The sequence below is a fragment of the Chiloscyllium plagiosum genome, unplaced genomic scaffold (assembly GCF_037043375.1).
Source record: "Chiloscyllium plagiosum isolate Xiang-an unplaced genomic scaffold, Cpla_swu_hap1 HiC_scaffold_22, whole genome shotgun sequence".
NCBI classification, from domain to species: domain Eukaryota; kingdom Metazoa; phylum Chordata; class Chondrichthyes; order Orectolobiformes; family Hemiscylliidae; genus Chiloscyllium; species Chiloscyllium plagiosum.
In genome coordinates, this window is record NW_028270160.1 from 63084490 (window position 1) to 63105232 (window position 20743).

General features: G+C 42.6%; 1 protein-coding gene across 3 annotated transcripts in view; it reads right to left on the reverse strand.

The window, feature by feature from the left end:
• The window catches only part of herc4 (HECT and RLD domain containing E3 ubiquitin protein ligase 4), a 107048-nt gene that overhangs the window by 58012 nt on the left and 28293 nt on the right, over positions 1–20743 (reverse strand). For all 3 annotated transcript variants that reach the window (XR_015760967.1, XM_087999123.1, XM_087999122.1), the window contains exons 8-10: positions 18119–18279; positions 16082–16158; positions 4000–4124 (exon numbers count right to left, since the gene is read on the reverse strand). Coding sequence is in view for 2 of the 3 variants with exons in the window: in XM_087999123.1 (XP_087855249.1) it covers positions 4000–4124; positions 16082–16158; positions 18119–18279 (363 nt within the window). In the remaining variant the exon portion in view is untranslated. The remainder of the gene's footprint in view (positions 1–3999; positions 4125–16081; positions 16159–18118; positions 18280–20743) is intronic.

The window sequence follows — 20743 nt, forward strand, 5'->3', positions numbered from 1 at the left end:
CTAGATAGAACTCCATCTGCCATTTTTCTGCCCAACTCTCCAAACTGTTTATATTCTGCTGCATTAGAACATTACAGTGCAGTACAAGCCCTTCGGTCCTCGATGTTGCGCTAACCTGTGGAACCAATCTGAAGCATATTTATCTGACACTATTCTATTTTCATCGATATTTTATCCAATGACCATATAAATGCCATTAAAGTTGGCGAATCTACTGCAGGCAGTGTGTTCCATGCCCCTACTACTCTTGAGTAAAGAAACTACCTCTGACATCTGTCCTATATCTATCACCACTCAATTTAGTGTTAGCCATCTCCATCAGAGGAAAAAGACTCTCACTGTCCACCCTATCTAACCCTCTGATTATCTTATGTCTCAATTAGAACTAGAATCCATACAGTGTGGAATCAGGCCCTTCAGCCCAACCTCTCAACCTTCTTCTCTCTAACAAAAACAGCCTCAAGTCCCTCAGCCTTTCCTCATAAGACCTTCCCTCCATACCAGACAACATCCTAGTAAATCTAGGATGTCCCTTCTGCTACTGCCTTAATCAATTATAAAATAGGCACTTGAGAAAACATTTTTCAAAATTCTAGCATTTTATACACTGTCCCAAACAACCAATATGTACCACCAACTTCTACCTTTCCGATGATGTCCTTATTTGATTTATTCACCTCCCAAACCCCATCTACCCCCTGTAACTCCATACCAACTTCTGCCTTTGATGTGCCAGTCCCTTGCTCTGATAAAAGCTGGTGCAATTAACATCACTCTCTTAGTTCAACGGTCACAAACATGACTGGCTCTGATGTGGAGGTGCCAGTGTTGGACTGGGGTGGACAAACTTAAAAGTCACACAACACCAGGTTATAGTCCAACAGGTTTAATTGGAAGCACCAGCTCTTGGAGCGCCGCTCCTTCATCAGGTAACTAGTGGGGGCAGGATCATAAGGCACAGAATTTATAGTAAAAGATCACAGTGTCATGCAATTAGAACAATATATTGAACAAACCTCATCTGCTGTTAAGTCTTTCGTTTTTCAGAATGGGTTTCAAGTTTCAGTTCATTAATATGTAAATCCCAGAATTCCTTTTAAGGCCCATTCTCAAGATAAATTAAGGTTTTTTTTTTACAAAGTGACATCTCAGCTCAAGCAATGTATTAAAGGTGTGAAGTTAGAACCTGTCTGTATCCCAATCTTGAGTCAGACTGGTTCTGTTTCCAAAGTAAGAATTTCTAAACTGTCACATGGGTTGACTGCCGACAGAGTGCATGCTATTTGAGCAAAATACAATGTATCTGCAAATACAATTCTGCAAACGCAAATTCACCCCACAGACGTATATATGTGTGTGCATGTGAATGTAAGTGCACGTGAGAGAGTTGTGTTTGCGTGTATGCATGAGTGTGACAGAGTATAAGCCTGTGAGGGGGTGCGTGTATGGGTGAGTGTGTTGGGGGGGTGCTGTATGTGTGCGTGTCTGAGAGAGAGAGAGTGTGTGTATGAGAGAGAACCTGTGTGTGTGTTTGTGCGTGTGAGGGAGAGTATATAGTGTAGTGGGGTCATCTGTAGTGTGATATGAACCCAATGTCCTGGTTGAGGCTATCCTCACGTGTCCTGAACTTGGTATGGTAGATAATTAGTCTCATCATTCACTAGCAGATGTGGCTAGACAACATGACACTGTCTGGCCACACAATCCTCTGCCAAAACTGCCTACAACTGAACCAGCATTAATTGCTGTCTATTAAGAGAGTTGCAAATTCTTAATATCCTTTGCACAAAGTGCTTCACTGTGCTGAAACCATTAACTTTGCTTTTGTGACCTTTAGACTTGACAACCCCAAATCACTCTTGGCAACTTGCCTCATCTTATTCTTTAAATTGTAGGTCATCTGAAACTCTGCTGCATGCACCTTAAATTACACTAAGTTACATTCACCCACCAGTCCTGTCCTTGTTTGCTCACTTACATTTAGCTTTCTCTTAAACGCCTTGAATTTTGCAAAAAATCTCGGCTTGGTTTTAAATCCCCCCCAAGGTCTCAATTTTCCTCAACTATACAGCAACCTCCACCATCCCCAGAATCATGATATATTTGTTTCTCCAACTCTGTGCTTGAGCATCCTGATGATACAAATTTCAATATTTGACTTGGTTTATTACTGTCACACGTCTCAAGGTACAGCAAAAAGTGCAGTCTTACATGCCTTTATAGACAGATCATACTATAAAGTACATCAGGGTAACAGAATGAAGTTCAGGATATGACGTTACACCTACCAGGAGGACGTAGACAGAGATCAATATTGTCAAGCATAGTTGTGAAATTCCATCCCTAAACCTCCTCTCTACCTCCTTTAAAATGCACCTTAAAATCCAGTTCATCTACCAAATGCCACATTTTGGATTAACTTTGTTTACTAACTCTTATCGTGCAATCTGGAATGGTTTATCATGGTAAAGATGTTTATATAAATGCAACTTATTGTAGGTGTGTACTTTAAACAAAATGAAATATAAATAAAGCTTTATAAATATTGAAAGGAGAAAGATGAAAGGATTGATTGGATCAACTTAAGAACATGCTGAGACGTGATAGCAGCATGGTCAAAGATGCAGGGGTCTGAAATAAAGTAAAGCTATAAATACAAAAGACAACGGTTCTCAAACCATAACAGGACACACAGAAAAAATGAATATCCTTAAGGCTGTTAAGTAGATTGAAATTTACCAGCATGAAAACAGTCGCTGCTAACAAATTATGTTTGTTTTAGGTAGTCACTGGGAGGCCATAAACAATACCTTCCCTAAATGTCTTTCTTCGCCATAAACCCAACTGTATTATGATTTTAGTGCAAAATGAAGTGAAATTCACAGATAGGTAAAAGATTCAAACCAAGCAAATCCTCTCTAGAGGGATAGTATTTAATCCTAAATATTAAAGAGTAGTGCGAAGTGGGAAACAGTAACAATTATTGAATCAAACACCACTGGCAAGCTTGTAGTATTTATAAAGAGAATAAAGAAAACGTACAGCCCAGGAATAGGCCCTTCGGGCCTCCAAGTCTGAGCCGATCAAAATGTACTGTCTAAACCGGTCGGTCAATTCCTAACCATCTTTGTCCTTCTGCTCCCCACCTGCTCATGCATTTGTCCAGACACATCTTAAATGAATCTACCGTGCCTGCCTCCACCACCTCTGCTGGCAACGCGTTCCAAACGCCCACCACCTGCTGTGTGAAGTACTTACCACATGTATCCCCCTTAAACTTTCCACCTCTCACCTTGAAAGCATGACCTCTCGTTATTGAATCCTTCACCCATTACTAAGGAAGATAACAAAACAGACGAAAGCACACAGACCCAATGGAATAATCAACATTGGACAAGAGTAAAACTTGATTACCTTTATAATTAAAGATCAGAGATCAAACCTGACTAACTCTGACCTTTTCTGAAGAAATTTCTGCAGAAATCACAGAATCCCTACAATGTGGAAGCAGGCCATTCGGCCCATCGAGTCCATACTGATGCTCTTAAGAGCATCCCAGCCAAACCAACCGGCCTTACCCTATCCCTGTAACTCTGCATTTCCCATGGCTAATCCACCTAACCTGCACATCTCTGGACACTATGGGTAATTTAGCATGGCCAATTCACCTAACCTGCACATATTTAGACTGTGGAAGGAAACCAGAGCACCTGGAGAATACCCACACAGACACGGGGAAAATGTGTAAACTCCACACAGACAGTTGCCTGAGGTTGAAATCGAACCTGGTTCCTGGGAGGTGTGAGGCAGCAGTGCTAACCACTGAGCCATCGTGCCACTGTGTAGATGCATTTCTACAAAAATCTAACTTATTATTCACAGTGCAGAAACTTGAAAAGCATTGGGCAAAGTCTTCCCACTTATTCAACTCATACTACATAGGTTGACAAAAATTTGAGAAAAGACCACTATTGACCCAACAGAACAACTATTACTTACTTTGTTACCTCTGAAGGAATCCTTCCAGGAGGATAATTTATCCACTTCTGGATAATTGCATCATTTAATGTGAGTATAACTTTTGATGGATTGGGTAATCTGAAGTCATCTGGTGGCATGGAATTCTTGAAAGGAAAAGCATATATAAAAACAAATGCAGACAGGGCATATCAGAAATAGTTCAGCAAGTTGATAATAGCTGCTGTTCATAAAACTACATAAATCTGTTTGAACCAGAATTGAAGTTTTAGCCTTATCAGTGTTAAATTTTTCTCCAAGCTGTTTTTGTTTTAATTCTCTCATGGAATATTATAATTTTATTACTCTTGTTTTGATACTTTCATCCAATGCTGTATTTGCTTTGAAACTATATAGTATTCTTTTCAATGGGATAATTGATTAACATTAATTCTGTTACAAAGCATTCCACATTCCAATAACTCCCACACCTGTACCGTTTGTGCTGTGTTTTCCAGATTATGTTCCCTCATCTTGGAATTACTTCCCCATTGGTGTCTCTCAGACACAATTTGTTTTTGAAACATGGATCTCATCACTTACTCCTGGTAAATTGGTTAGGCACTTTTTATAAAATTATTAAATTCTTTCAATAATCACGCAAAACTACAGACTCTAAATTAATTTCATTTAATTTATTGTCACGTGTATCTAGGTAGTGAAAAGCTTTGTTTGCGAGCAGATCATACTAAGGTCATACAGATCGTAGGGTTAAAAAGAGAACTTGGACAGAGCAAGACATACAGGTTACACTACACAGGACATATGTGAGCTAAGGATAGCATTCACAAAATCAACATTACTTGAAGTTAGAGTGTCCGTTCATCAGTCTAATAATGGCAGGGAAAAGGCTGTCCTTGAACCACCTGGCGTGCGAGTGTTCAAGCATCTGTATCATGCCCTATAGAAGAGTTTTTAGGAGAGCATTACAGGAGTGGATTGGGTCTTTGATGATGTTGGAAGCCTTTATATGGCAACAAGACGTGTAAATGGAGTCCATGGATGGGAGGTTGACTTCTGTGATGGTCTGGGCTGTGCACACAACCTTCTGTAGTTTCTTGTGGTCCTGGGCAGATTAGTTGCCTAACCAGGCCATTACGCACCTAGGCAAAATGCATTTTATGGTGCATCTATATAGGTTGATAAGGTCCTTATGGACATGCCAAATTTTCCTGAGTCACTTGAAGAAGCATTGTTGTGCCTTCTTGACCATCACATCGACATGGGATGTCCAGGACAGGTTGTTGGTTATTATCACTCCGAGGAACCTGACCTCTGAACGCTCTCAACCTCCACTCCGTTAATGTAGATGGGGACTTGCTCTTGCCCTTTCTTTTTTAAGTCGGTTATCAGTTCTTTAGTTTTGTCGACATTGAGAGAGGGGCAGTTATCATTTCACCAGGTCACCAAGCCCTCCATCTCCTTTCTGACTCATCATGATTCGATATCCATCCACTATGGTGGTGTCATCAAATTTGCGGATAGTGTTCATTCAAAATTTGGCAACATAGTCGTGGGTTTACAAAGAGTACAGTAGGAGGCTAAGAACACATCCTTATGGAGCTCCAGTCTTGAGTGTTCATGTGGAGGAAGTGTCTATCTTCACTGATTGCAGTCTATGGATCAGGAAGCTGAGGATCCAGTTGCAGAGGGTGAAGCAGAGGCCTTGGTCTCAGAATTTTGAGATCAGTATGGAGGGAATAATGCTGTTGAAGACAGAGCTGTAGTCAATGAGCAGAAGCCTGATGGAGGTATCCCTGGTTCAGATGTACCAGGGATGAGTGCGTGGCTAAGGAAATGGAACCTGCAGTGGACCTGTTATGTTGATAGGCAAATTACAGGGGATCGAGGCAGGCTGAGAGACTAGAGTTAATATGGACCATCACCAGCCTCTCAAAGCATTTCATGATTACAGAGGTCAGAGCCCCAGTGCAGTCGTCAATGAGGCACGTTGCACGTGCTCTCTTAGATACTGGGATGATGGTGGTCTTCTTGATGCAGGTGGGGACTTTGGCTTCTAGGAGAGAGAGGCTGAAGATGTCAGTAAATAGCTCAGTCAGCCGGTACGCACCGGATCTAAGTACACAGCAGGGGACTCTGTCTGGGCCAGTCGCTTTCCTAATATTGTCCCCCAGGATAACCAATCTGACATCTGTAGCGCTGATGAAGAGAACAGGTGCATCCAGGGCTGTGGGGCAGGTGACACCACGCAGCTGGAAATTTGCTTGAACCAAGCACAGAAAACATCAACTGCATCAGGGACGGATGCCTTTGTCTGCTATCTTGCTCTGCTTCATTTTGTATGCAGGTGTCTTGTTCAGGCCTTGCCACAGGCAACAGAGTCCATGTGGTTCGTTTGGGCATCTAACTTTGTCCAGTCCTGCCTCTTGGCATCTCCAATGGCTTTGCGGAGGTCATATCTGTATTTTCTGTATAGGTACAGGTCATCCAACTTGAAAGCTGCACACCTGGTCTTCAGTAGGGAGTGGATTTCCCTGTTCAAAGGTTTCTAGTTGGGGAACACCTGGATTGATTGCTTGGCATGCAGTCCCCCACGCATTTGCCAATGAGGTCCATGACACTGGTGGCGTACACGTCTAGGTTTCCTGCTGAGTCTTTGAATATGATCCAGTCCATCAATTCCAAGCAGTCCCAGACACGCTCTTCCACTGCCCCAAAGCAGCTCTATATTTCTTTCTGCGAAGGATCCTTCTGTTTTAGGTTCTGCTTGTAATTTGGGAGGACACTATTCTACATGTGACTTTGGTTTTATTGAAACAATCGAGAAACAGAATGTAAATGCCAATGTCAATGAGATGAATGTGTAAATATACTTCTTGAAGGAATATACTCGCAAAATAGAATTGAGTCAACAAAAATCAAAACCAGACATTGCTGGAAAAGCTCAGCAGGTCTACCAACAGCTGTGCAGAGAAAGCAGAGTTCAAGTTTTGGGTCCAGCGACTTCAGAACATAAATGAAATAAAATTGGACCAGAGGAATACAAATATGACACCGTCATTTATGAAAAAGGCAAAGGATAACCCAAGAAACTACAGACCTGTCAGCTTGAAGTCAATAGTGGGAAAATGATGGAAGCCATAATATGGGATGAGGTAAAATACCAGCAAGCTACACACGGTCAGGAACGAGATCACATATCCAGAGTGAGACACAGACCGAGTATATAGTTGAAGAAATTTGGAGGCAATGAGGGAATTTGGTGCAGAGTGCGTTGTAGCTTGCTTTTTTGGTTCATTGTTTGTAAAGTCTTTTTACTAGATAAACTATAGCCCAGGATCAGGGGCCCAGCACAAAATGAAGTGTGATATCACAGGTAAAGCATGCTGTCATTGGTTGGTAACAGCTTCCAATTTGACTACCTATTATAGGTTGCTTTCAGATTGAAGGTAATTGGGGAAATATTTACAGGTTACAAACTAAAAGAGCAGTAGTAACTTTTAAATATCATAATAAGAACTATAAAATAGAAATGCAGGGCAACTGATGTGCTGTGCTTGCATGAAATGGGGAGCTGGTGTACACCATTGTGGCTCATAGTTACCACATCTGGAGCAAGTATCGGTTACTTGAGGAATACCTGCTCAGAGTTGATGAGCTGGAGTCTGAGCTGTGAACACCATGACACATCAGGGATGAGGAGAGTTACCTCAATGCTGTGTTTCAGGAGGCAGTCACACACCTTAGAGGAACCACTTCAAATTCAGTAGGTAGCCAAGGACAGAAGGGTGTGACTAAAAGCGAGGCAAGTAGAGGAATCCAGGAGGTAGCACTGCAGGAACAGGTTTGAGATGTTTTGTTCCTTGTGTGGATGAGAGCAGGGGCTGTAGGGAGGATGAGCAAACTGACCATATCAGTGGTACAGTAAGCCATTCAAGAAGGAGGAGAAAAGAGAAATGTAGTCATAATTGGGGACACTGTAGTCAGGACCAAGAATCCTGAAGGTTGTGTTGCCTGCCTGGTGCCCAGGTTCAGGATAACAAATCCGGGCTGCAAAGAAACTGGAGTGGAAGTGGAAAATCCAGTTGATGTGGTGCACATAGGTACCAAAGATACAGGTAGAATGAGGTTCTGCTGAGAGAATGTGAGTAGCTAGGGGCTAAATTGAAAAGCTGAAGCGATAAAGTAATAGTCTCTGGATTACTACCTAAGCTACGAGCTAATTGGCACTGGGTGAACAAAATTAAAGAGGTAAATACAAGGCTCAAAGATTGGTATGGGAGAAACAGATAATGCATAGCCAGGGCTGTCAATATGGCTTTAAACTATATAATGGAGAGGGAGGTGTTAGTTGCATGGCAATTATTGAAAATAGTTAAAAGTGGGGGAGAGCTTAGCAAAGGTTATGACAGTTTCCAGAACAAGTAATAGGACAGAGTATGGAAAGGTTCAGAAATCTAATTTCAGACACAGCTGATAAGGGAACAGTTATGTGGAGGGAGGAAGACAAGACAGTGCTAAGGGTGTTGTACTTATATGCACATAGTATATGAAGCACAGTAAATCAGCTTGTAGAAAATAAAAATCGAAAGAACTGCAGACACAAAAGCAGAAGTTGCTAGCAAAGCTCAGCAGGTCTGGCAGCATTTGTGAGGAGAAATCAAAGGTAACATTTTGGGTCCAGTGATCCTTCTTTGAAATTGGTGGGTACAATAATGCTGAGTATCTCAGAGATGTGGCTGTAGAGCTGAAAACGAAATATCCAGAGAAACACTTACCAAAATGACAGGCAGATGGACAGAGGTAACTTGTTAGTAAGAAATTAAATTAACATCAATAACAAGAAGTGAGACAGAATTGAAAGGCATAGAATCTGTGCGGGTAGAGTTAAGAAACCACAAAGGCAAAAAGACCTTGATGGGAGTTGTGTGCAGACCTCCTAGCAGTAGTCAGGGTGTGCGACAAAATAAATCAGTAAATAGAAGAGGTATGTACGAAAGCACTATAACAATAATCATGGGGGACTTCAATATGCAAGCAGACTGGGAAAATCAGGTCAGTAGCAGAACCATATAGGGAATTTGTGAAATACCTATGAGATAGTGTCTTGGTGCAGCTTGTGGTAGAGCCCAGAACAGGCAATTCTGGACCTGGTGACGTGTAATGAAACAGACTGGATCAGGGAAGCTTAAAGTGAAGAAACAGGAGTTGGGAGGTCATGTTGCAGCTGTACAGGACATTGGTTAGGCCACTGTTGGAATATTGCGTGCAATTCTCGTCTCCTTCCTATTGGAAAGATGTTGTGAAACTTGAAAGGGTTCTGGAAAGATTTACAAGGATGTTGCCAGGGTTGGAGGATTTGAGCTCAGGGAGAGGCTGAACAGGCTAGGGCTGTTTTCCCTGGAGAGTCGGAGGCTGAGGGGTGACCTTATAGGAGGTTTACAAAATTATGAGGGGCATGCATAGGATAAATAGACAAAGTCTTTTCCTGGGGTCGGGGAGTCCAGAACGAGAGGGCATAGGTTTAGGGTGAGAGGGGAAAGATATAAGAGAGACCTCAGGGGCAACGTTTTCATGCAGAGGGTGGTACGTGTATGGAATGAGCTGCCAGCGGATGTGGTGGAGGCTGTACAATTGTAACATTTAAGAGGCATTTCGATGGATAGATGAATAGGAAGGGTTTGGAGGGATATGGGCCAGGTGCTGGCAGGTGGGACTAGATTCGGTCGACATGGACGGGTTGGACCGAAGGGTCTGTTTCCATGCTGTACACCCCTAGGGGTGGTGACCATAGTAATGGTACAATTCATGCTACAGTTTGCGAGGGAGAAGTTTGAATCAGATGTAATGGTATTACAATTGAGCAAAGATAATTATAAAGACAGATGGGAGGAGTGGAAAGTTAAATGGAAGGGGAGCCTAGCAGGGAAGTCAGTGGAGATCAGTGGCAGGAGTTCTGGAGGTAATTCAGGATGCATAACAGATCAAAGGAAGAAGAAACATATTCAGAGGAGGAAGATGCAACCACGGCTGACAAGGGAGGTCAACGATAGCATAAAAGCAAAACAGAAAGCATACGATGTGGTCAAGATCAATGGGAAGCTTTAATAAAAAAAGCCAGCAGAAGCAACAAAAATAAAAATCAATGAAGGGGTGGAGGTAGATGATGAAATAGGAGGGCAAGCTAGCTAGCAATATAAAAGAACATTGAGAGAGTTCTTTTGAAATAAATAAAAGATAACAGTGAGGCAAGAGTGGACATTGGACTGGTGGACAAAGTTGCTGGAGAAATAGTAATGGGAACAAAGAAACAGTGGAGGAATTAGTACATAGTTTGCATCAGTCCTCACAGTGGAAGAACCAGTAGCACACCAAAACTTCAAGGGAACAGAGGTAAGTGAAGTGGCCATCATTAAGTGCTGAGGAAGCTGAATAGATAGGCTGAAATGGACAGACTACATCCTAGAGTTCTGAAGGAGAAAACTGAGGAGATTTATAGAGGAATTGGTAATGATCTTTCAGGAATCATGGCAGTCAGGGAGGGTAAGACGACTTGTAAATGGCTAACGTAATACTCCTGTTTAAGAAGGGAGACAGACAGAAGACAGGACACTAAACATCGGTTAGCATGATCTCAGTCATTCGTAAGATTTTAAGAGTTCATTATTAAGGACTCAAAGGCCTGGACAGAGTGGGCACAGAGAAGACATTTCAACTAGGAGGGGAGACTAGGACCCGAGGGCACAGTCTCAGCGTGAGGGGATAACCCTTTAGAACTGAGAATGAGGAGAAATTTCTTTCGCTAGAAGGTGGTGAATCTGGGAACTCATTGGCACAAGAGGGCTGTGGACACCAAGTTATTGAATGTATTGAAGACAGAGACAGTTAAACTCTTGGTTAGTAAGGGAATCATGGTTTACGGGGAGAAGGCAGTAGAATGGGATAGAGAAACATATAAGCCATGCTCGAATGTTGGAGCAGACTTAGAGTCTGAGAGATGTACAGCATGGGAACACACCCTTCGGTCCAACTCGTCCATGCCGACCAGATATCCCAAGCCAATGTAGTCCCACCTGCCAGCACCTGGCCCATATCCCTCCAAACACTTCCCATTCACATACCCATCCAGATGCCTTTAAAATGTTGCAATTGTACCAGCCTCCACCACTTCCTCTGGCAGCTTATTCCATACACATACCAAATGGCCTAATTCTGCTTCTTTATCTTACAGCCAACACTTTGAAAAAAAGGTTAATGCTCGACAGTCAACATTGCTTGTCAAGGGCAAGACATGTCTGACAAATTTGAGTTTTTTTGATCAAGTGGATGAGGGTAGTGTGGTGGATGCCAAATATTTGGACTTTCAAAAAGAATTTGGTATGGTGCCATGTGGCAGGCTAGTTAGCAAATTAGACATGTTTGGGTAGAATGGATTAGAAATTTGGCTAAAAGTTAGGAGATGAAGCCAGGTATAGATGGGCATTTCTCAGATTGGAGACAAGTTGTATGTGCTGTTCCCTAGGGATCAATGTTGGGATACTTGCTTTTTCTAATTTATACAGATGATTTAGAGATGGGTGTTGAGCACAAAAGTCTCTAAATTTACAGATATGCTAACCTTGGAGAATCGTGAAATAGACACAGTGACTTCAGGAGGGCACTGACAAGTTGGCCAAGTAGGCAGACAATTAGCAGATGAATTTCAATATAGAAAAGTGAGATGTAATGCATTTTGGTGGAAGAAACACAGCCAATACAGGCTCAATGGTACAACTTTGAAGGCAGCACAGGAGCAGAGGGACCATGGGGTGCACATACATGATTTTGCTGATGGTGGCCAAGAAAATTCAAACAGTTAAGGCGGCTCATAGGATCTTTGGATTTATGAACAGAGATGCTGAGAATAAAGGGAAGGAAATGAAGCTACACCATCACAAATCATCTGTCAGGCTACACTGGGATTACTGTGTTCAATTCTGTGCATGCCGTTTTAGGATGAATGCTAAAGTTCCAGAAAGAGTGCAAAGGAGATTGCTCGAATGATACCAGCAATGAGGGATTTTAGATACAAGGAAAGATTAGAGAAATTGGACTTATTCTCTTTGCAGTGGAGAAGATTAAGGGATGGCTTAATTGAGTCACTCAAAATTACGAACAATTTTGACAGGGTAAAGAGGAGACTAGAACATAGGACATACAACAGTACAGCACAGTATAGGCCCTTCGGCCCACAATGTTGTGCTGAGCATTTATCTTAATCTAAGATTAGTATGTGTTTGTTCAGCAGTCACTTATATGTCCCTAATGTTTTTGTATTTATTGGTTTGTCTGTAACTTGGGGGTCACAGTTTCAAAAATGTCAGCAAGAGTACGTGGAGTGAGGTAAGCAGAAACTTCATTATTCAGAGATTTCTCAGGATTTAGAATGAGTTGCCTGGGGAAGTGGAGGAGGCGGACTCCATAGGAGGTTTCAAAAGAGCTGGGAGATTTTGAAGTGATGAATTTAGAGAGTTGCAGAGAGAGGGCTGCTAACTGGGATGATCTGGGAAGTTCTTTCAGGAGCTGGGACCGTCACGGTGGGTAAAATGGCCTCCTTCAGTACTTTAAAATTCTATGATTCAGTAAAAAGTATGCAAGATGTTCACTGCACAGTACTATGCCCAGTCATCACAAAGGTTCTTGCAGATCAGTGTCAATACACAATCTTACTCCACAGTAACCTGAAACAATGGTTCAAAAAGGGAGAATGAGAGATGGAGAGTGCAAGCATAAGAGAAAAGAAAAAAATAGAACATAGAAGAATACAGTGCAGTACAGGCCCTTCGGCCCTCTATGTTGCGCCAATCCAAGCCCACCTAACCTACACTCGCCCACTATCCTCCATATGCCTATTCAATGCCCGCTTAAATGCCCATGATGAGGGAGAGTCCACCACTGCTACTGGCAGGGCATTCCATGAACTCACGATTCGCTGAGTAAAGAACCTACCCCTAACATCTGTCCTATACCTACCCCCACTTAATTTAAAGCTATGCCCCCTCGTAATAGCTGACTCTATACGTGGAAAAAGATTCTCACTGTCGACCCTATCTAAACCCCTAATCATCTTGTACACCTCTATCAAGTCACCCCTAAACCTTCTTTTCTCTAATGAAAACAACCCGAAGTGCCTCAGCCTTTCCTCATACGATCTTTCTACCATACCAGGCAACATCCTGGTAAACCTCCTCTGCACCCGTTCCAGTGCCTCCACATCCTTCCTATAGTATGGCAAACAAAACTTTACACAATACTCCAGATGCGGCCACACCAGAGTCTTATACAACAGCAACATGACCTCCGTACTCCAGAACTCAATTCCTCTACCAGTAAAAGCCAGTACGCCATATGCCTTCTTCACCGCACTATTTACCTGGGTGGCAACTTTCAAAGATCTGTGTACATGGACACCAAGATCCCTCTGCTCATGCACACTACCAAGTACCCGACCATTAGCCCAGTACCCCATCTTTTTGTTACTCTTACCAAAGTGAATCACCTCACACTTAGCTACATTGAACTCCATTTGTCACCTTTCTGCCCAGTTCTGCAGCTTATCTATATCCCGCTGTAACCTGCCACGTCTTTCCTCACTGTCTACAACTCCTCCGACTTTCGTATCATCCGCAAACTTGCTCACCCAACCTTCTAGCCCCTCCTCCAGGTCATTTATAAAAATGACAAACAGCAATGGTCCCAAAACAGATCCTTGCGGAACACCGCTAGTGACGGCACTCCAAGATGAACCTTTGCCATCAACTACTACCCTCTGCCTTCTTCCGGCCAGCCAACTCCTAATCCAAACCTCCAACTCACCTTCAATGCCATACCTCCGTATTTTTTGCAGTAGTCTACCATGGGGAACCTTATCAAACGCCTTACTAAAATCCATATACACCACATCTACCGCTTTACCCTCGTCCACCTCCTTAGTCACCTTCTCAAAGAATTCAATAAGGTTTGTGAGGCACGACCTGCCCTTCACAAAACCATGCTGACTATCCTTGATCACATTATTCCTATCCAGATGTTCATAAATCCTATCCCTTACAATTCTCTCTAAGATTTTGCCCACAACAGAAGTGAGACTCACCGGCCTACAGTTACTAGGCTTATCCCTACTCCCCTTCTTCAACAAGGGAACCACATTTGCTAGCCTCCAATCTTCTGGCACTACTCCTGTAGACAACGAGGACATAAAAATCAAGGCCAATGGCTCTGCAATCTCCTCCCTTGCTTCCCAGAGAATCCTAGGATAAATGCCATATTTTCACCCTTTCCAGAATTTCCAACACCTCTTCTCGACATACCTCAAAGCCATCCATTCTACTTAATTGTGACTCAGTATTCACATTGACAACAATGTCCTGTTCCTGATTGAATACTGACGAAAAGTATTCATTCAGTGTCTCCCCAATCTCTTCAGCCTCCACACGCAACTTCCCACTACTATCCTTGACTGGACCTATTCCTACCCTAGTCATTCTTTTATTCCTGACATACCTATAGAAAGCCTTACCGAGTTTTCCCTAATCCTACCAACTAAGGACCTTTCATGTCCCCTCCTTGCTGCTCTTAACTCTCTCTTCAGATCCTTCCTGGCTACCTTATAACTCTCAATCGCCCCAATTGAACCTTCACGCCTCATCTTTACATAGGCCGCCCTCTTCCATTTAACAAGGGATTCCAATTCCTTATTAAACCACGGCTCCCTCACACGACCCTTTTCTCCCTGCCTGACAAGCTCCACATATCAATTACGCCCTTGCCTTGAAGCTTACTTTTCCAAGCCACACATCCTAAGTCATGCCTCACCGCATCATAATTTCCCTGCCTCCAGCTATAACTCTTGCCCTGTAGTGCACACTTATCCCTCTCCATCACTAGAGTAAAAGTCACCGAATTGTGGTCACTGTCCCCAAAGTGCTCACCTACCTCTAATTCTAACACCTGGCCTGGTTCATTACCCAGAACCAAATCCAGTATGGCCTCACCTCTTGTTGGCCTGTCTACATATTGTGTCAGGAAACCTTCCTGCACATATTGGACAAACACTGACCCATCTAACGAACTTGAGCTATAGCTTTCCCAATCAATATCAGGAAAGTTAAAGTCCCCCATAACAACCACCCTATTACTTTCACTCTTCTCTTGAATCATCCTTGCAATCCTTTCTTCTACATTTCTAGGACTATTAGGAGGCCTGTAAAAAACTCCTAACAGAGTGAGCTCACCTTTCCTATTCCTAACCTCAGCCCAAACTACCTCAGATGGCGAGTCTTCATCCATCGTCCTTTCCACAGCTGTAATACTATCTTTGACAAGCAATGCCACACCTCCCCCTCTTTTACCCCCACCTTTGACCCTACTAAAACATTTAAACCCTGGGACCTGCAACAGCCAATCCTGTCCCTGTTCTACCCATGTCTCCGTAATAGCCACAACATCGAAGTCCCAGGTACCAACCCACGCTGCAAATGAGGAAGGAGCGAGTGTAAGACAGAGTGCATGGGGTTGAGAGCATGACAGCGCACACGCGTTAGTCAGCTTGAGAAGGGTATATTAGAAGGCACAATCTTTCTTCATTTATCTAAGATTAGAATATCTAACAATCATTTTTGACACAAAAATCAAACTCAATGCATCAGCTCCATCCCTCCCTAGTGCTTCAGTCATCTGCAGAGTGCTGCTAAAATATATGCATTGAGCTTATTTTTTCTATCAAGTACAGGAATTCAAGGAGAGCTGAAACACCTGCGAAATCAGTGGTGCAATACTCAGTTACCATTGTCTGCACCTTATCGTGCAAAATATACAGGCAGCCCCTAGGCGATGACAGATTTCATTCAGAAGCCCGTTTGTATGCAAGTTGGAATACATTGCAGGATAACAAAGAATTTTTTCTTAAGTACAAGAAATATTTGTATGTCAGATCTTTAAAAGTACACTCCTGTATGAGGTTACAGTTGTAAGTACAGGCATTTTTGATTAGACATTTTAAATCTGCATCTTATTCAACTTCAGATCGAGACAGAAAATTACCCTGAGCCCTCAATTTCATTACCTGCAAACTGTAACAATGTGCGAAACTTTGATCACCTCCAGAGAAAATTCTTTTAACATAATAATTGTTTTTGGCATCTAGAACAATGGAAACAAGTTATTAGGTTGTGCCATTTGCTCTAATATTGAATAATGTTGCATGCATTTATATTCTCAATAGAAAGGACTACTATATTCAGGAGCATAGCTAATCACAAATGGTTTATTATTATTGAAATCATTTACATTGCCTGCTCATATTTTAATATAATACAGTTAGGATATTATTTTAGCATAACACATGAGGACAGAGCAGTAGATGTGATCGATATGGACTTCAGTAAGGCTTTCGACAAGGTTCCCCATGGGAGACTGGAGAGCAAAGTTAGGAATACAGGGAGAACTTGCCATTTGGATACAGAACTGGCTCAAAGGTAGAAGAGTGGAGAATTCTTTTTCAGACAGGAGGCCCGTGACCAGTGGAGTGCCACAAGGATCAGTGCTGGGTCCTCTACTTTTCATCATTTATATAAATGATTTGGATGTGAGCATAAGAGGTATAGTTAGTAGGTATGCTGATGACACCAAAATTGGAGGTGTACTGGACAGCGAAGAAGGTTACCTCAGATTATAACGGAATCTTGATCAGGTTGGCCAATGGGCTGAGAAGTGGCAGATCGAGTTTAATGTGAGGTGCTGCATTTTTGGAAAGCAAATCTTAACAGGAATTATACACTTAATGGTAAGGTCCTGGGGAGTGTTGCTGAACAAAGACACCTTGAAGTGCAGGTTCATAGCTCCTTGAAAGTGGAGTTGCAGGTAGATAGGATAGTGAAGGCAGCGATTGGTATATTTTCCTTTATTGGTCAGAGTATTGAGTACAGGAGTTGGGAGCTGAAAATGTGTTGGTGGAAAAGCGCAGCAGGTCAGGCAGCATCCAAGGAACAGGAGAATCGACGTTTCGGGCATAAGCCCTTCTTCAGGAATGAGGAAAGTGTGTCCAGCAGGCTAAGATAAAAGGTAGGGAGAAGGGACTTGGGGGAGGGGCATTGGAATTGCGATAGGTGGAGGGAGGTCAAGGTGAGGGTGATAGGCTGGAGTGGGGTGGGGGCGGAGAGGTCAGGAAGAATACAGGAGTTGGGAGGTCATGTTGCGGCTGTACAGGACATTGGTTAGGACACTGTTGGAATATTGCGTGCAATTTTGGGCTCCTCCTTATCAGAGAGATGTTGTGAAACTTGAAAGGGTTCAGAAAAGATTTACAAGGATGTTGCCAAGGTTGGAGGATTTGAGCTATAGGGAGAGGTTGAATAGGCCGGGGCTGATTCCCTGGAGCGTCGGAGGCTGAGGGGTGACCTTACAGAGGTTTACAAAGTCACAAGGGGCATACGTAGGATAAACAGACAAAGTCTTTTCCCTGGGGTGGGGAGTACAGAGGGCATAGGTTTAGGGTGAGAGGGGAAAGATATAAAAAAGAACTAAGAGGCAACATTTTCACTGAGGCTGGTACGTGTATAGAATGAGCTGCTAGAGGAAATGGTGGAGGCTAGTACAATTGCAATATTTAAGAGGCATCTGGATGGGTATATGAATAGGGAGGGTTTGGAGGGATATGGACCAGGTGCTGGCAAGTGGGACTAGATTGGGTTGGGATATCTGGTCGGCATGGACGAGTTGGACTGAAGGGTCTGTTTCCATGCTGCACATCTCTATGACTATGTCTGAGCAGAGCTTTGGAAACAAATAACTGCATTTTAAATCTTTTGCGAGTTGAAGTAGTCATTACTGGAATGGAAATTCAACAGAGCTTGCTTAAGAAGTTTAACAGTATATCTCTAGATTTACATCGAGCTTGGAGTTAGTCGACTGCAGCAACTTAGAAAGACATTAACGGAAGTCAATAGTATTAGAATCACATTCAAGTTAAAAGAAATCCAGTCATTAGAACTCAGAACAGAGCACTACTGAGATTGGTGATTCAAAATAAGTCATGAAATTTTACAGAAATTCCACAGAATTTAAATTTTTATATATAAGGTGTACATATACTGACACCTACTGATAATTGGTAAAAATTGTCCACCATGAGGAACCCATGCTCCTTTCACCGCACAGGGGCTTTTTCTGTTACTTGTAGACCCATTTCCCAGTTGGCCATTTCCTCCAAGACCAAATGAATACACCTTTCCAGATGAGGTAACAAATGCTAGTGTGTGCTGCCTTTTACAAAAAGAAGATAATATTGAAGTCAATTCCTTTTTAAGCCACAATATGTAAAACTATAGATCTTTGTCAGGGCCAATGATTTGCAAGAATTTTTGCTGGACAGAACTTCAGAATATTTGCCAGTACTCTGAACATCAATTTTATCAACACTCCTTCAAAATAAACATTTCAAAAGCACACAGAATTATAATAATCCTAAAACACTGACAAATTCCACAGGAGATTGAGGTGTGGGTGGTAAAGATCATTTTCACTGTCTGGGCTGCAAAATGTTTGAGGAGACTATCCAACATTTTGCACAACCGACTTTAATCTTCCTCCAAATAGAGTTATACTGTAAACGGAAGAATCTTGGGAAAGGTTTATGTGCAGAGAGATCTGGGAGTTCAGGTTCATTGTACTCTGAAAGTGGCTACACAGGTGGATAGAGTGGTCACGAAGGCGTATGGTATACTCGCTGTCATTGGACGGGTATCGAATATAGAAGCTGGCTGGTCATGTTAAATTATACAAGACTTTGATTCGGCTGCATTTAGAACATGGTGTACAGTTCTAGTCGCCACATTACCAAAAGGATGTGGATGCTTTGGAAAGGGTGCAGAGAAGGTTTATGAGGATGTTGCCTGGTATGGAAGGTGCTAGTTATAAAGAGAGGTTGAGTAGGTTAGCATTGTTTTCATTAGAGAAAAGGAGATTGAGGTCTACAAAATCATGAAAGGTATAGACAGGGTAGATAGAGATAAGCTTTTTCCCAGGGTGAGGGTTTCAATAACGAGAGGTCACTCATTCAAGGTAAGAGGTGAAAAGTTTAAAGGGGTATATACACACAGTATGTACTTTATACAGAGGGTGGTAGGTGCCTGGAATGCTTTGCCAGGAGAGGTAGCAGAGGCAGGCACGGTAGATTCATTTAAAGGTGCCTCTGGACAGATGGCGAGCGGAGGGATACAGATCCATAAGATTTGGATGATAGGTTTAGACAGTGGATTTGGATTAGCTCAGGCTTGGAGTGCCGAAGGGCCTGTTACTGGGCTGTAAATTTTCTTTGTTCTTTGTTCAAAATCAGTTGACTGCCAATTTGATTAGGTTAGTCACATTTTACTCGGCTACTGGATGCAGGTTTGCTTGCTGAGCTGGAAGGTTCATTTCCAGATGTTTCGTTACCCTACCAGGTAACATCTTCAGTGGGCTTCCAGGCGAAGCACTGCTGATAATTCCTGCTTTCTATTTATATGTTTGGGTTTCTTTGGGTTGGTGATGTCGTTTCCTGTTCTTTTTCTCAGGGGATGGTAGATGGGGTCTAACTCGATGTGTTGTTGATAGAGTTCCAGTTGGAATGCTGTGCTTCTAGGAATTCTCGAGCATGACTCTGTTTGACTTGTCTTAGGATGGTTGTGTTGCCCCAGTCGAAGTGGTGTCCTTCCTCATCCGTATGTGAGGATACTAGTGAGAGAGGGTCATGTAGTTTTGTGGCTAGTTGATGTTCAGGTATCCTGGTGCACAGTTTTCTGCCTGCTTGTCCAATGTTGTATTTGTTACAGTCCTTGCACGGTATATTGTAAATGACATTAGTTTTGCTTGCTGTCTGTGTGGGGTAATTCAAGTTCATTAGTTGCTGTTTTCGTGTGTTGGTGGGTTTGTGGGCTACCATGATGCCAAGGGGTCTGCATAGTCTGGCAGTCATTTCCGAGATGTCTTTGATGTAGGGGAGAGTGGCTAGTGTTTCTGGACATCCTTACATACAGATAAGGAAGGACACTGCTTCGACTGGGACAACATATCCATCCTAAGACAAGCCAAACAGAGATATGCATGAGAATTCCTAAAAACACGGCATTCCTACCGGAACTCTATCAACAAACACAGAGTTGGACCCCATCTACCATCCCGAGAAAAGGAACAGGAAGTGACTTCACCACAGGAAGTATCACCACCACAGGAAATGACATCACCAATCCAAAGACACCCAAACATATAAATAGAAAGCAGGAATTATCAGCAGTGCTTCGAATGGAGGCCCACTGAAGATGTTACCTAGTAGGGTGACAAAACAACTGGAAATGAACCTTCCAGCTCAGCGAGCAAACTTACATCCAGTACCTCAACCTGAGCTATAAATCATCTCAAAACTCGTTACTAGGCTACTGTCGAGTCAATGAGGGTGTCTGAAACCCTCATGGCAGCTAGCCTTTCATCTGCTCAAAATGCCCAAAGTACAGCTTAAGAATTTAATACTGAAGTGAACTGTAGCAGGGAAGTAGGCAAAACAATTTAACAAATAATACTCAGAACATTTTCACCATGATGACATCATGTGACTAGTTGAATGGCCAATATCAACATGATGGTCCAACTCTATCATAACTGAACTTCAAGAAAGATGTACATAACTGCATGAATAAAATAAATAGGAAAAGCTTGGTTCTGGTAAGATATCTGGGAAACTGAAGCACAAAAC